At 50.9% G+C, this 12,845-nt stretch overlaps 1 protein-coding gene across 7 annotated transcripts in view; it reads left to right on the top strand.

The window, feature by feature from the left end:
* PHACTR3 (phosphatase and actin regulator 3) overlaps window positions 1-12,845 on the top strand; it is a 288,306-nt gene that overhangs the window by 200,338 nt on the left and 75,123 nt on the right. For 6 of the 7 annotated variants that reach the window (XM_017891227.1, XM_017891225.1, XM_017891223.1 and 3 more), the window contains exons 5-6: window positions 6,428-6,637; window positions 12,499-12,673. In XM_017891227.1, coding sequence (XP_017746716.1) covers window positions 6,428-6,637; window positions 12,499-12,673 — 385 coding nt within the window. The remainder of the gene's footprint in view (window positions 1-6,427; window positions 6,638-12,498; window positions 12,674-12,845) is intronic. The other variant, XM_017891228.1, reaches the window with a different exon arrangement.

Here is a 12,845-nt window from a genome sequence, read left to right as displayed (position 1 = left end):
AGTGACACTCAGGGATCATGTTCTGTGTGCACTCTATTATCTTGTAACAGCCCCATATTTTTGGATGAGAAAACAGAGCCCAGAGAGGTTAAGTCACTTTCCCAGGCCATAGAGCATAAAAATAGATCAAACCCAGTGGCAGGACTGGGTTTGATCTTCACCGTAACACTCTACAGCCTAAACTCTAGAGCCAAACAGGAGATAAACATTTGTTCTGCTTCTGGAATGTTCTGGAATGTGAGTCTAGAACAGAGACTGTCAAATTGCAGACTGCAGGTCAGATACTGCCCGTGTCTGTGTCTGCATGGCCGTGGAGCACTGCTTTAGTGGGCTGGTCCCGGGAGCCAGGAGACCACGGTGAGGTGCCTCCCTCCCTGAGCCCTGCACTTGTCTCCCCAACTGGTGGCTGCCCTTCACCACTGCCTGGGGCCTATGCTGATACCAGCTACTCCTGGGGCATGGGCTCTGGTCAACTACTGGGCACTGAGTGGAGGAACCTCATCTGGGAGTTGGTGAGCCACCTGGCCCATAGCCAGCTGCCCAAGCTGAGACCAAGGATGTGCTGGGTGTACGGGGGTGGAGTACAAGTGACCATGGCTCTCCACGTCCATCCTTGGGCTGGCCACCCTTGAACTCCAGAATGTCTTCAGTGGGTGGTAACTGGCTGCAGTGTGCCCCCTGCCCCGGTAGCCCTCTCGAGGCAAGTGGCAGGGGAGAGTTTTTCCTCCTGTTAAGTTCCTACATAATATTCTTGATTTTGCCTCTTAGCCTGGAAAGTCAAATGTTTATTGTCTGCATCTGAACAGAAAAGGTTTATCAGCCCCTGCTCTGGAAAATAAATGAGGATTACACAGAAGGGTGTCAGTGGAACATGCTTAGCAAAGAGCTACCAGTAAGCCGTGAACTTGTGGCGCTGTGGTTGAGCTTCAGGTATTTCCATTCCTAGCCCTGACCCCTGCACTGGGGTTTGTACAGTGTGGGAGCCTCTGGCTGAGACTTCATTTGGTTAGAAGAAGCTTCTGCTTGTCCAGCCCCAAGGGGTGGGTCCCCCAAATGCCGAGAACATGCAGAGCCAGTGTCTTCTTCCACTTTTTCAAAAATGGATTCAGCACTTGAGATGTGAAATTTCAGTTTTGACAAGATTCCAAGATACAACAGTGGCTGCACACTCACATGAGATGCAGAGGGCGGTGTCAGAGGAGAGGGAAGATGGGGAGGAGGGAGGGAGAGAGGAGATGCTGAAAACCATCTCCTGCCCTTAAAGCCATCAGGCAGGCCAAGGATGTGAAGGTTCAGTGTGTGGTGAGGACGGATGTATTGGGGGAGACTCTGGAGGTGGGTTTTGGTGAGCCTAGCTGGTGTGGCGAGTCTCATGGCCATCAGGGTGAAGGGTAGGGAACCCAGAGTCCCACCTTGGGCAGGTGGAATGAGGGGACCTCAGAGGCTTACCCTTTACTCTGTGGCTTAAGGTAGTGGCACTGTGACCATTGACTCAGTCCTGGGAAATCCAGAGCTCCCTGTCCAGTGCAGTAGTCACTAGCCATGTGGCTGTTTGAAATAATTAAAATTTAAGCTTGTTTGTCACTCCAGCCACTTGTCCAGTGTTCAGTGGTCATGAGGGTCTAGTGGCCACCATACGGACAAGGAATAAATGTGTCCATCATCTCAGAAAGTGCTGCTGGGTAGTACTGAGGGTCAGGGCGGCTTCACATCTATTTTGGTGTGAAACAAGGAGAGATGTAGTTTGGATTGGCCAGCCTTCCAGAGTTCTCCATACTAACAGACTGTAATAGCAACAAAGACCACATGGCCCAAGCTGGAAATACTTTCTACCTGACCCTCTGCAGGAAACGCCTGACAAACCCTGATTTGGGGAATGGGTTTCCACTGGGGTGGGACGCATTGTCAGGAGCTTGAGAGGCTGGAGAGGAGGCCTAGGCAGAAGTTCTGATAGCTCACACTGGGAGACAAGTGGATATTTCTGAGAAATTATTTGGAAGTAGAGTTCATGAGACTTGTCTGTGAATTAGATATAAGGGGTGGTTACTGGGTGGAGAGGACAAGAAAAGGGTGGCGTGGGGCATCTGGTCTGGCTGGACAGCTGGTGGGGCATGGAGCACTGAACCTGGTGAAAGTGGATGATATGGTGTGGCTGTGTCCCCACCCAAAATCTCGTCTTGAATTATAATTCCCACAATCCCCATAATCTCCACATGTCAATGGGAGAGGCCAGGTGGAGGCAATTGAATCACAGGGGGCAGTTTTCCCCATGCTGTTCTCATGATACTGAGTGAGTTCTCACAAGATCTGATGGTTTTATAAGGGACTCTTCCCCCTTCACTTGGTACATCTTCTTCCTGTAGTATTGTGAAGAAAGTGCTTGCTTCCCCTTTGCCTTCTGCTGTGTTTGTAAGTTTCCTGAGGCCTTCCCAGGCATGCTGAACTGTGAGTCAATTAAACCTCTTTTCTTTGTATGTTATCCAGTCTCGGGCAGTTATTTTTAGCAGCATAAGAAGAGACTAATGCAGTAGGGATCTGGCTGGATTGGTGCCATGTCCACAGCTTCTAGAATAGTGCCTGGAACCCATGGTTGTTCAATAACATTTGCAAGATGGGTTGATGGTTGAATGAGTGAGAGGGAAGGGAAGGCTCAGGAGAATTTGTTGTGGGGACCAAGATTCAAGTTTGGATGTGATTGGCCTCCAGATGGAGATGCCAATGTGGCCAACTGGTAACATGGAAGTCTGGAGCTCAGAGAAACGGTCCAGGGTTGACAGAGAAATGGAATCAGTTCTGAAGCCAGAGGAGTGGATGAGAATGACCTGTGAGAGGGGTAGACAGGGAAAAGGACCTAGGTCTGCATCCTGGGGCAGCCCCTGGTTTTGTTTGGATGGTGCTTGATATGATTTGTCTATGTCCCCACCCAAATCTTATTTTGAATTGTAGCTCCCATAATTCTCACCTGTTGTGGGAGGGACCTGGTGGGAGATCATTGAATCATGGGGGCAGTTTCCCCAGTACTGTTCTCATGGTAGTGAATAAGCCTCATGAGATCTGATGGTTTTATAAGGGAAAGGAAAGCCCAGGTGGGCTTTCATATGCAGGAGGTGGCACCTGCCAGAGAGGCTGAGCAGAGGTGGCCAGGGCTCCAGGGTAGATCCAGGAGAGTGTGTGTCAGGAAGCCAGAGGGGAAAGTGTTAAAGATGGTGGATGGCTAAGTGGTGTGGCCCTGGCTCAGTGAGGGGGCCAGGGCTTGCTGGGTGGAGATGCAGTGTTAAAAGTCATCTTTCATAAGTTTATTTTGCAAAGGAACAGATAATTGTAACTTAGCTGGGAGTGTAGACGAGGTCAAGATTGTTTGGTTTGGTTTTGGGTAGAATATTTTAGATTTTGTTGGGATCCTAAAAAGAAGGATAAGTCAGTGATGCAGGCCAATGGGGACAACATGTCAGTAGCTCAGAGGGATGTGGAACTGACCCAAGTCAGTGCTTATCTAGTGAAGTTTTACATGGAGATCAGACATAGAAGATAGATCCAGATGATTGGCTGGGGCTGACCCAGGAGTGGGGACACTGACCCCAGGCTGCTCTGCCTCCCTGGTAATGCTTCCTTTGGTGGTACCTCTTAGCACACCCTTGGAGCCCAGTTCAGATGCTGGCCACATTGTCCTGGAGGAGATGAGTCAGAGGAGTGCTGAGTAGCTCTAGACAAACCTTCCCTGCCATGGTCTCATGTTGGCCTTTCCATCCTTGTAGTGGGCAGGGTTGGGTATTTTATAGATATTTGTACAGATGAGGAGACTGAGACTCGCTAAGCAAGGTGGAGACCAAGGTCACTCATCTGTAAATAGGTCAAACACGTGGAGGAAGGAGGGGGATGCTGGATTCTGGTGTAATTGAGGCGAGGTGAGCCATTTCCATGACATCGCTGTCTCCCAAAAGCAGGACTTTGGAAATGTCCTGGGTGACCAGTCCCCTGAGAGCATGACCCATTCACAAAGAAGCAATCCGGAACAAGAAGTCCTGTAAACCCAAACAATCAAAGCAGGGTGTGGATGCAAGGACCACATTAAAGGGCTTCAGAATAATAGATGTGTGAATATCTGAAAAGAGGTTGGACCCCCAGGAGGAAACTTCTTGGGAGAAAACTAGGCCTGGGCTGGCTACTGAGAGCTCACCCCATGCCTGGTGGTCTTGGCCATGAGCTTGGCTGCCGAGGAAATGGGCTCTGAAGTGTGGTGTCCCAAGAATGAGGGTGTCCACTTGCCTGTGCTGATTTACACAAGACAGAAAACTCCACCAAGTTATAACTGGAGCCTACATAGAGAAAATGGGCATTTCTATGCTTACCTGTGACTTAACAATGAAACCTCACAACTATTTTTACCTAGAAAGCACAAAATATTTACTTTGATGTTATTATCAGGGCAAAACTTACTAAGTGAAACAACTAATCAGAGTTGTAGACTCTTAGACATTATAGGTTACAAGTCAGAGCACAGGAGTCTTAAACCCCTTTGAACAAGTAACACTTTTGAGGACAGTTTAATAGTAATAAGAAAAATAAAATGAAAACAGCACTTTCCTGTGGGTATCCATGCAGAACAAAAGAGTATAGAGCCAACTGTAATTATGGTTGTTCTCAGTTCAGGCTAACTTCATAACACAGAGCTGAGTCTGCCCTCTGCAGTTGGAGTATGTGTTGTTGGGGGAGAACAACACATACTCCATCTCTGCTTTCAGAAATTTTGTTCTCCAGGCATTAGGAGGGCTGGCCCTTCTGAGATAAGGACTCCATTGTCATGAACTTAACGCAAGAAAGGGCTGGGAATTAGAGTTTAAAACGTCCAACATGGGCAATAAAGGAACAGAAACTAATGATAGCTAATGGGATACAAGGGGCATGCAATATTTCCATCTGGTGTTTAGCTGGAGGCTCTCTGCGGGCAGGAATTAGGCCTGTTTTAACACTCCCTCCCCCACCACTGTGTTTTCAGCACCACGGACAGCACCAACAGCTCCTGGGTACCTCCACAAACAGCAGCTGATAGATGAATGAACCCCACAGGAGCTAACACAGTGACCCAAGGACAAGCTCCAGCTCCACCAGGCTTTTCCCTCAGACATACAATGGGGAGAGTGTTTGTGTTGTCTTCATTGGGTAGTTGTAAAAACTGAATAAGATGATGTGTGCCAGGTGCCTTCCACGGGCCTTAGCACTCAAGAGTGTGCTGAGAGGGCAGGAAGTGAGGGAGTGCTGGTCCCAGGGAGACCACCTCTCTTGGATCAGAGGTAAGGAAGAACAGAGATACTGGGGAAAGCAGTTTGTATTTGAGTCAGAAATCCAAGAAGATCCCGGGTCCAAAGACCTCAGTTTTACCTGTAAAGCTGCTGGTGAAGCTGTGTGGTAGGAGAGCAAAGGTGGGAAGCTGGAGGTGGGGAAGGGACAGAAAGGGCTGAAGCAGTCATGCAGAGCACCTGCAGGAGGAAGCTCCTGGCCACGGGTCCTGCAGAGCAACAGTTCGTCCTGAAGTGGACTCTGTGGGCTCTTCCTCCTGCAATACTAGGCGAGGGCAGGAGCAGACAAGTGGCAGCTTCATCCCCAGATGAAACTTTTCCAGAGAGTTGAAAGGAATCCAGGCAAATAAATTAGGGACTGTTGGTCAGATTGTTGTTGAAATAATGGATGATGGAACCCAAGCCAGGTAAAAAGAGAAATAAGAAAGGGAAGGGTTGATGGGTTGAGGAAAAGCTGGGGATGGGCAGGCTGAGGGTGGTGGTGAAGGAGGTGGATGGAGCCTGAATGAGCAGCTAGGAAGGGAGGGATGAGGGTTCTGGGGTGGCCGAACCCTTCCTCCAAGTCGATCCTTCCTGTCATCACTCCCACCCTAGGCTGGCATACCAGACGTTAGCGCTGCTGCAAACAGACAAATACGAATGAGAGCTGATGGACTGGAGGGTTACACTGTGTCATGGCCATTTCTTGCTTAAACTGAGAAACAATCCTGTGAGGGCCTGTTGGTAACACAATGCCATGTCTGAGTAAATGGAGTTTTGGAGAGATTTAGTAATGTAAGGTCCAAGAGTAAGTTCAGAGACCACTTGAGCCTGGGTGTGTCTGACTCCAAAATCTGGCATGGTGAACACTGCTCCTAGGTGAGGTGGGAGCTATGGCATGCACCTCTTGTGGAATAAAGAATGGAATCCCTCATGCTATTGAAATGACTTCCCTCTCTGCATCCTCCTCTCTCTGCTTCTGATGGTTCTGTTGAGAGTTGAACTTGCAGGAAGTCAAGTGCCTGTGTGAGGTGACTGCTCTGTATGCTCTTCACGATCCCATCCCACCAAACCCTCTTGCTTTGCTCTCTTATTTCCATTGCTGTCAGAGGAAACATGTTTTTGAACTCTCTGCTTTGCCTTTGAACCAGCCAAGATGCCATCTGCATCCAGTGGTGAAGAAGCAGACCCTGGCAGCCTCCTGCCCACCACCGATGAGCTCTCCCAAGCCTTAGCTGGGTCTGACTCCCTGGACAGTCCTCCCAGACCTCTGGAGAGATCTGTGGGCCAGCTCCCCAGCCCCCCACTGCTGCCCACTCCGCCACCCAAGGCAAGCTCCAAAACCACAAAAAATGTCACAGGTGGGTCCACATGCATCCTGTCCATCCTCTTTCCTTTCTCTGCCCTATCCATCCATGGATCCATCCATCCATCCATCTATCCATCCATCCATCATACATTCATCCACACATCCATCATCTGTCTATTTATTCACCCATTCACTCATCCATCCATCTGTCCACCCATCCATCCATCCATACCTTCAGCCAGTCTTGATTGGGCACCCACTATGGACTGGTTCTCATCATTAGCTTCTGTGACTGGGGTTCAGGGCAGGCCCAGAGGAGTAGATCTTACCAAGGAAACTGTGGTTTGTCAGGAGCAGACTGCCTAGTCTCCCTCAAGCAAACAGGGGAGTGTCTTTGCAGGAGTCAAAGGGGGCATCTTCTGGGACCTGAATGCAAGAGATGCAGCCAGTTCCCAGGACGGGACTTGGCTTTAGCTTGGCTTGGCTTTTCTTTTTCTTTTCTCTTTTCCTTTCCTTTCCGTTCTGTTCTGTTCTTTCTGGATGTTCATGTGTCTGTCTTTCTCTTTGTGCTTCTCTCTGAATCTCAGTCTCTTTCAGTCAGTCTCTCTCCCTTCCTCCTTCCCTGTCTCTGCTGGTCTCTGTTTTGCTGTTTCACTTTCCAATAAGTTCTGTCCAGCAAGGCAGAGCAGGAGTAAACAGCAGACATTGGTGGTCAGATAGGGGTGCACAGCTGGCCAGAGGCCCCCACAGTCATACACTTATGTAGCTTTTGTCACACTGGCAGAATAATCCTAGCAAGTAGAGATAATTACTTTGCAAACTTAGGTATTTTTTGTCTGGAATTTACTGCTGCAAACAGGACACATTGATGGTCTCAGGGAAAAAGTAGGCTGTTTATCAAGAGATGATGACTTTTCAGAGTAAAACCTTGCATGCTGTCTTTGAAGGCTGTGAGTGTCACACATGACACATAGCAGAGTTGGACAATTTTGTTACAATCACCTAACCTCTGATTAACCACCATCAGTAATTGCCATTTGTTGGGTAGGCACCAGGTGCCCCATTTGTAGCTGACAAAACAGGCTCAGGAAACTCCAGGAACTTGCCCCAGGTCCTGGAAATGATTGAAACTTTTGAACCCAGTTTTGGGCCCAAAGCTTGTTGCTACCACACGTGTGGCCAGGGGCTGGGGCCCTCCCCTCTGCGATCTCACCTAATCCTCATTGTGCTTCTTCCCAGCTTTCATGGAAGAGGGAACTGTCACCTTTTGGAAGAGGTGTCAGCTGCTGGGACAGGGAGAGCCTGGGCATGAGCTTGGGAGGGCTGGGTCCCAGCCCCTGGCTCTTTTCTGAGGACCTTACTGCCCCTTATGGGGTGAACGCTCAACCTGGAGGTGACTCTTGGGTGGAAAATGCTTTCAGTGGGGCATTTTCCTTGTACGCCTAACACGAGTTAGGTATTCCAATCTAACTGATGATTCTCAACCAGACACCACAGAACCAGAGGAGATGAGATACATCCCACAGGGGGCCTCTTTAGCTGGTACTGCAGATGTTCTGGATGGGATAGATGTGGGGCTGTGTGCCCTGTGGTTCCCCGAGTAGGGTTGGTATGTGGGAAGATGTGCTGCTGGGTGGGTGGAGGGATGAGTGAGGGGGTGTCCCCTCCACCCCACCATCCTGAGACTTGGCCCTGGCTGTTCTCCCTGCCAGAACATTCTCCCTCCCTGCTTTGCCTGGTCAATACCTTTGCATGCTTGGGACCACAGCTCAAGCTGTCTCTCCTTCAGGGGAGCCAGCCCTGACCCCTGACCTCATAGCACCATGTGCCCCATCTTCCAGCATTTACCGCATTGCCCCACCTTGTAGTGGGTTGAATGGTGTCCTCCCAAAATTCCCATCCACCTGGAACCTCAGAACATGGCCTTGCTTGGAATAAGCATCTCTCAACTGTCAGTAAGTTAAAGATCAAGCTGAGCTCATGCTGGATTAGGGTAGGCCCCGAATCTAATGACAGCGTCCATGTGAGAGGCAAAACAGGACACACAGGGATGGGAGTGATGCATCCACAGAACACCAAGCATTTTCCAGGGAGAGAGGCCTGGGATGGCATCTCCCTCACAGCCTCAGAAGGACCAACCCTGCCAACCTCTCAATTTCAGGCTTCTGGTCTCCAAAACTGTGCGAGTTGTTCTGTTGCTGTAGGCTGCCCAAGGAGCGATACATACCCTGTCTGTTGTATGGTTTGCCTCTCTCTAACCACCTGCCCCCCAGACAGTAGCCCCTGAGAACTGGCTACACCTTTGTGTTCACAATCAAATCCAAGTGCAGGCACAGTACAGGGCATACAGCAGGCACTCAGCAAGTGCAGATGATGGTTGCATGGATGAATGAATGGTGAATGAATGCATGCATGTTCTGAACCCTGTGTGTCTGCTTTCTGCATCTTTCTGCATCTCTGTAGATGAATCCAAATATTCAGTCTTTGTGTGATATGGCCATATAAATTACAGTACAAAGTTGGAGGCAGAACTGTGCTATGTTGCATTCTGTTATGGTCTTTGTAATAGCTCCCTTTTTCCTCCATTGAAACCTAAAACCATGAAAGTCCATTCAATTAATCACCATTCACCTCATTTTATTCTGGCTAATGTATAATTTGTTCCTGGCCCTCAATAACTCAGTAACCCAGAGAGTTTCCTGCCTCTCCTGAGCTTGGGAAAGTCAAGCCTCAGAAGGCACAGGTCTTCACTCTGACTCCACACGCCCTAAATTCTGGCATTCTGTCCCAAGTCTGCGGACACTTCTGGCTTCCACACTGCCCTCCATTGCAAGGACATCAGGGGATGCTCTGACACTTATGCGTTTCCAAGGGGACTGAATTGAGACTGGGAGGTGGAGGAGGGTGGTTCCAAGCTATTGGCCCTGGCCTGGCTTCTTACTGCAGAGACTACATTTTGGTGACTTTGATTTAATTTTCTCAGTTCCTCTTTTTCCTTTTCCTTTGGGAAAAGGTTCATGTGAACACTAGATGGCAGCAAAGAAGAAAGTTCCCTTACCTGGGCTTCCCTTGCTGCAGGAGGGACCATGGCCCAACTGAGTCTCCACCCAAGGCAGGACCGCAGGTGTCTTAGTTCATCTGAGTTACTTATAAACCACAGAAACTTATTCCTCACTCTTCTGGAGCCTGGAAGTCCAAGACCAAGATGCTGGCAGATTTGGCGTCTCTGATGAGAGCTTGCTTCCTGGTTCATAGGCCAAATTCCTGGACTTTCTTGAAAAGTGTTCATCTCTGATCACCCTCTGAGTCACCACAGGCCCATTAAGGTGGGCGGGTTCTCTCCGTGTGCTGTGGTCCCCACCCTCCCCTCATGGAGAAATTGTAGGAGGTCCCTTGCATTCCCGGGTTTCACCTGCCTGGTCCCTAGAGATGCGTTTACCCCTCTCCCTTTGACCTCTCCTTTACCCCTCTCCTTTACCCGTGCTGTCACCTACTCCAGTTGGTGACACTCAACTCTGAGGGATGGGAGTCCCACAGCCTCTGCCAAGTGTAAGTGGAGCTGGGTGCGATGTGCTTATCTCAGCTCCCGCCTTCTCCTGGTGGCCTGCCCCTGAGGTGGCTTCTGAACCTCAGCTTCCTCATCTGTGAAATGGGAGTGACAAGGGGTCCCCTGCACAGGCTGGGTGGGGCGAGCCAGGCAAAGCTCTATGGGGGCTGTGGGGTCAGTGCTGGTTGTCACATCTGGGATTGACAGTGGGGCAGAGACCCGGGTGGGATCCCAGCTCCACCAAGCTGAGCGAAAGCAGGCAAACCATGCTGCCTCAGTTTCCCTATTTGTACAACAGGGCTAGTGATTCCTTCCTCATGGGGCTGGGGTGAGGAGTAGAGGCAGTTATGGTTAGAGACAGAGGGTCTGGGGGATGCTGAGTGTCACCTGCCTGTGCTCAGGAGTGGGGCACTCTCCTGAGCAAGAGCAGCCTGGGGAGGCTGAGGCCAGTGGGGAGAGGACAGCGCAGTGTGCAGAAGCTGGGATGGGTCTCCCTGCAGCCCCTGCCCTGCCTGGCCACTTCTTGCATGGCTGGCTCCTTGTCATTTCTCAGGTCTCAGCTCAAAGGTCCCCTCTGCAGAGAAGCCTTGCCTGACGTCCCTCTCCCAAACCAGCCACCACCTCCCCCAGACCAGCCCAGTACTCTCAGCCCATCTGCGTGGTGCCCTCTTGCCCCCCTCCCCCTTCCTCTCTCCCAGCCCCTTTCTCTACCTCTCCTTCTGTCTCCTTCTCTCTTCTACAATTATTTGCTCTCTCTCTGTCTGCCTGGCCTCTGTCTGGCTCCCAGTCTAGGGCAGGGCTTGGGCCATTTCCCTGTGGCCTGGCCTTGTCTGGCCAAGCAGGTGCTTGTGGAGAAAGTGAAATAACTAAAATCCTTCACGAGGTTTACAGTTTCCTTCTGAGTTTTGAGGACTACTTTTTATTGATGCTGGCCACATCCTAGGATTATATTGAAAGAGTTTGTTTCTGGCTTTTAGGGAATGGGGTAGTTTAGATCTGCTTGTTTTCCTGGTGGGATTAAGGGGAGCTGGTGTTTGTATCAGTCCTGCCAGGATACTTTTGGAATGAGAGTTTGTGCTGAACACCTAAGAACTGCTGGGCCTGTGCCGGCTGCTGGGCTCCTGAAAAGGAGCTGATGGCCTCATTTTACAGGCAGGGAGGCTAAGCCTTTGAGAGCTTCAGTGACTTTCCCAGAGTCTTGCCCATTGGGAAGTGGCAGATCAAGACCAGAGGCCAAATCTGCAGAAGACAAAGCCCAGGCTCTCTGCTCTTCTGGGCACCTGACACCCCTGCTGTCCTGGAGCACATGCAGGAGACCGTTGGTGAAGGAAGGAGGGGGTGTCCCACTGTTTTAGACTTGATTGAGCAAGTCTGTTTAGAATCATCTTCAAAGTCATTTCATGTAAACAAGTGTTTATTGCACGTGTTTTAAGTGCCAGGCCTGGGGAAATTGTAGGAAGGAAGGTGGACACAGGCCTGCCTGGGAGCAAGAAACAGACCAGGCAATGTGATTCACTCCAAGTAAGAGGAAAGGTGTCAGGGCAGGCTCAGGTCCCAGCGGGCAGGTGACAGGGATCTGATCAAGGCCTCTCTAAGGAAATGATGTTCTAGCAGAGGAGCCGGGAAGCATTTCAGGCAGAAAGAACAGCCCATGCAAAGACTCAGATTGGAGGGAGTGTGGTGCCTTCAAAGACAGGAGAGAGATCTTCACATGCTGGAGGGAAGAGAGTGAGGTGGAGATGCAGCAGGGGAGCTGAGTGGGGCCACCCCCAGGGGCCTTGAGACTGGACCATGAGTTCGAATCATGTCCTAAGGAAAATGGGAGAGTGATCCAATTCACCTTCTGGGGTGATGCTCCTGACAGAGCTACAGGGAGAGGGTCGGAGCCCAGAAATGTGTTCCTTACTGTTCTGAGGGCTGGAAGTGCAAGCCCAAGGTGCTGCAACAGACGCTGTGGCGAGGGCAGAGCAGACTATGGTGTTCGTCCAGGCTGAAGAGTGGCTGCACAGTTTCTTCCAGGTTTCCCAAGAACAAGAAGCAGCTTCAGGAAGCTGAATTCATAGCAGAGAAGTTGGAAGGAGGCTTTTCTAAGCCGGACTCCCTGCAGGGAAGATGCCGGTGCTGGTGCCTGCAGGGCTCAGCCCCTGGCAGGGTGTGCCCTACAGATGGAGCAGAACTGGACAGAGATGCACCCTGGCCTCCAGCTTTGGGAGCAGGGATCCTGGTCCAGCATCTTGGCATTAGCTGGGGTTGCCTCCTGGAGGTGCAGGGGAGTGTCCTCTCCGCTCACGGTCTCCAGTCTCAGCAAGACCCTTGGTTCCAGCTCCTGAAGACTAATGTTCTTGCTGCTTCCTCCCACACCCCAGGCCAAACTGCACTTTTCCAAGCCTCCAGCATGAAGAGTGCCGACCCTCCGCTCCGGGGCCAGCTCTCCACACCCACGGGGTCTCCGCATCTCACCACGGTCCACCGGCCTCTTCCCCCAAGCCGCGTCATTGAGGAGCTGCACAGGGCGCTGGCCACGAAGCACCGCCAGGACAGGTGAGGCCCTGCCCCATGAGGGAGACCCGTGCCGCCAGAATCCCCACCTGGCCAGCCTCAGGCTGTGCAGCTCGTGCTGTGCCCAGGGCCCTGGCTGGGTCTCCTGTTCTACAGTCCCCAGCTTGAAATTCCTGATAACTTCTGAACAAGGAACCCACATTTTCATTTTGCA

The sequence above is a fragment of the Rhinopithecus bieti genome, unplaced genomic scaffold (assembly GCF_001698545.2).
Source record: "Rhinopithecus bieti isolate Rb0 unplaced genomic scaffold, ASM169854v2 scaffold_20477, whole genome shotgun sequence".
Classification (NCBI taxonomy): domain Eukaryota; kingdom Metazoa; phylum Chordata; class Mammalia; order Primates; family Cercopithecidae; genus Rhinopithecus; species Rhinopithecus bieti.
The sequence above is the reverse complement of the archived record's forward strand: the minus strand, read 5'-3'. Positions and strand labels throughout refer to the sequence as shown.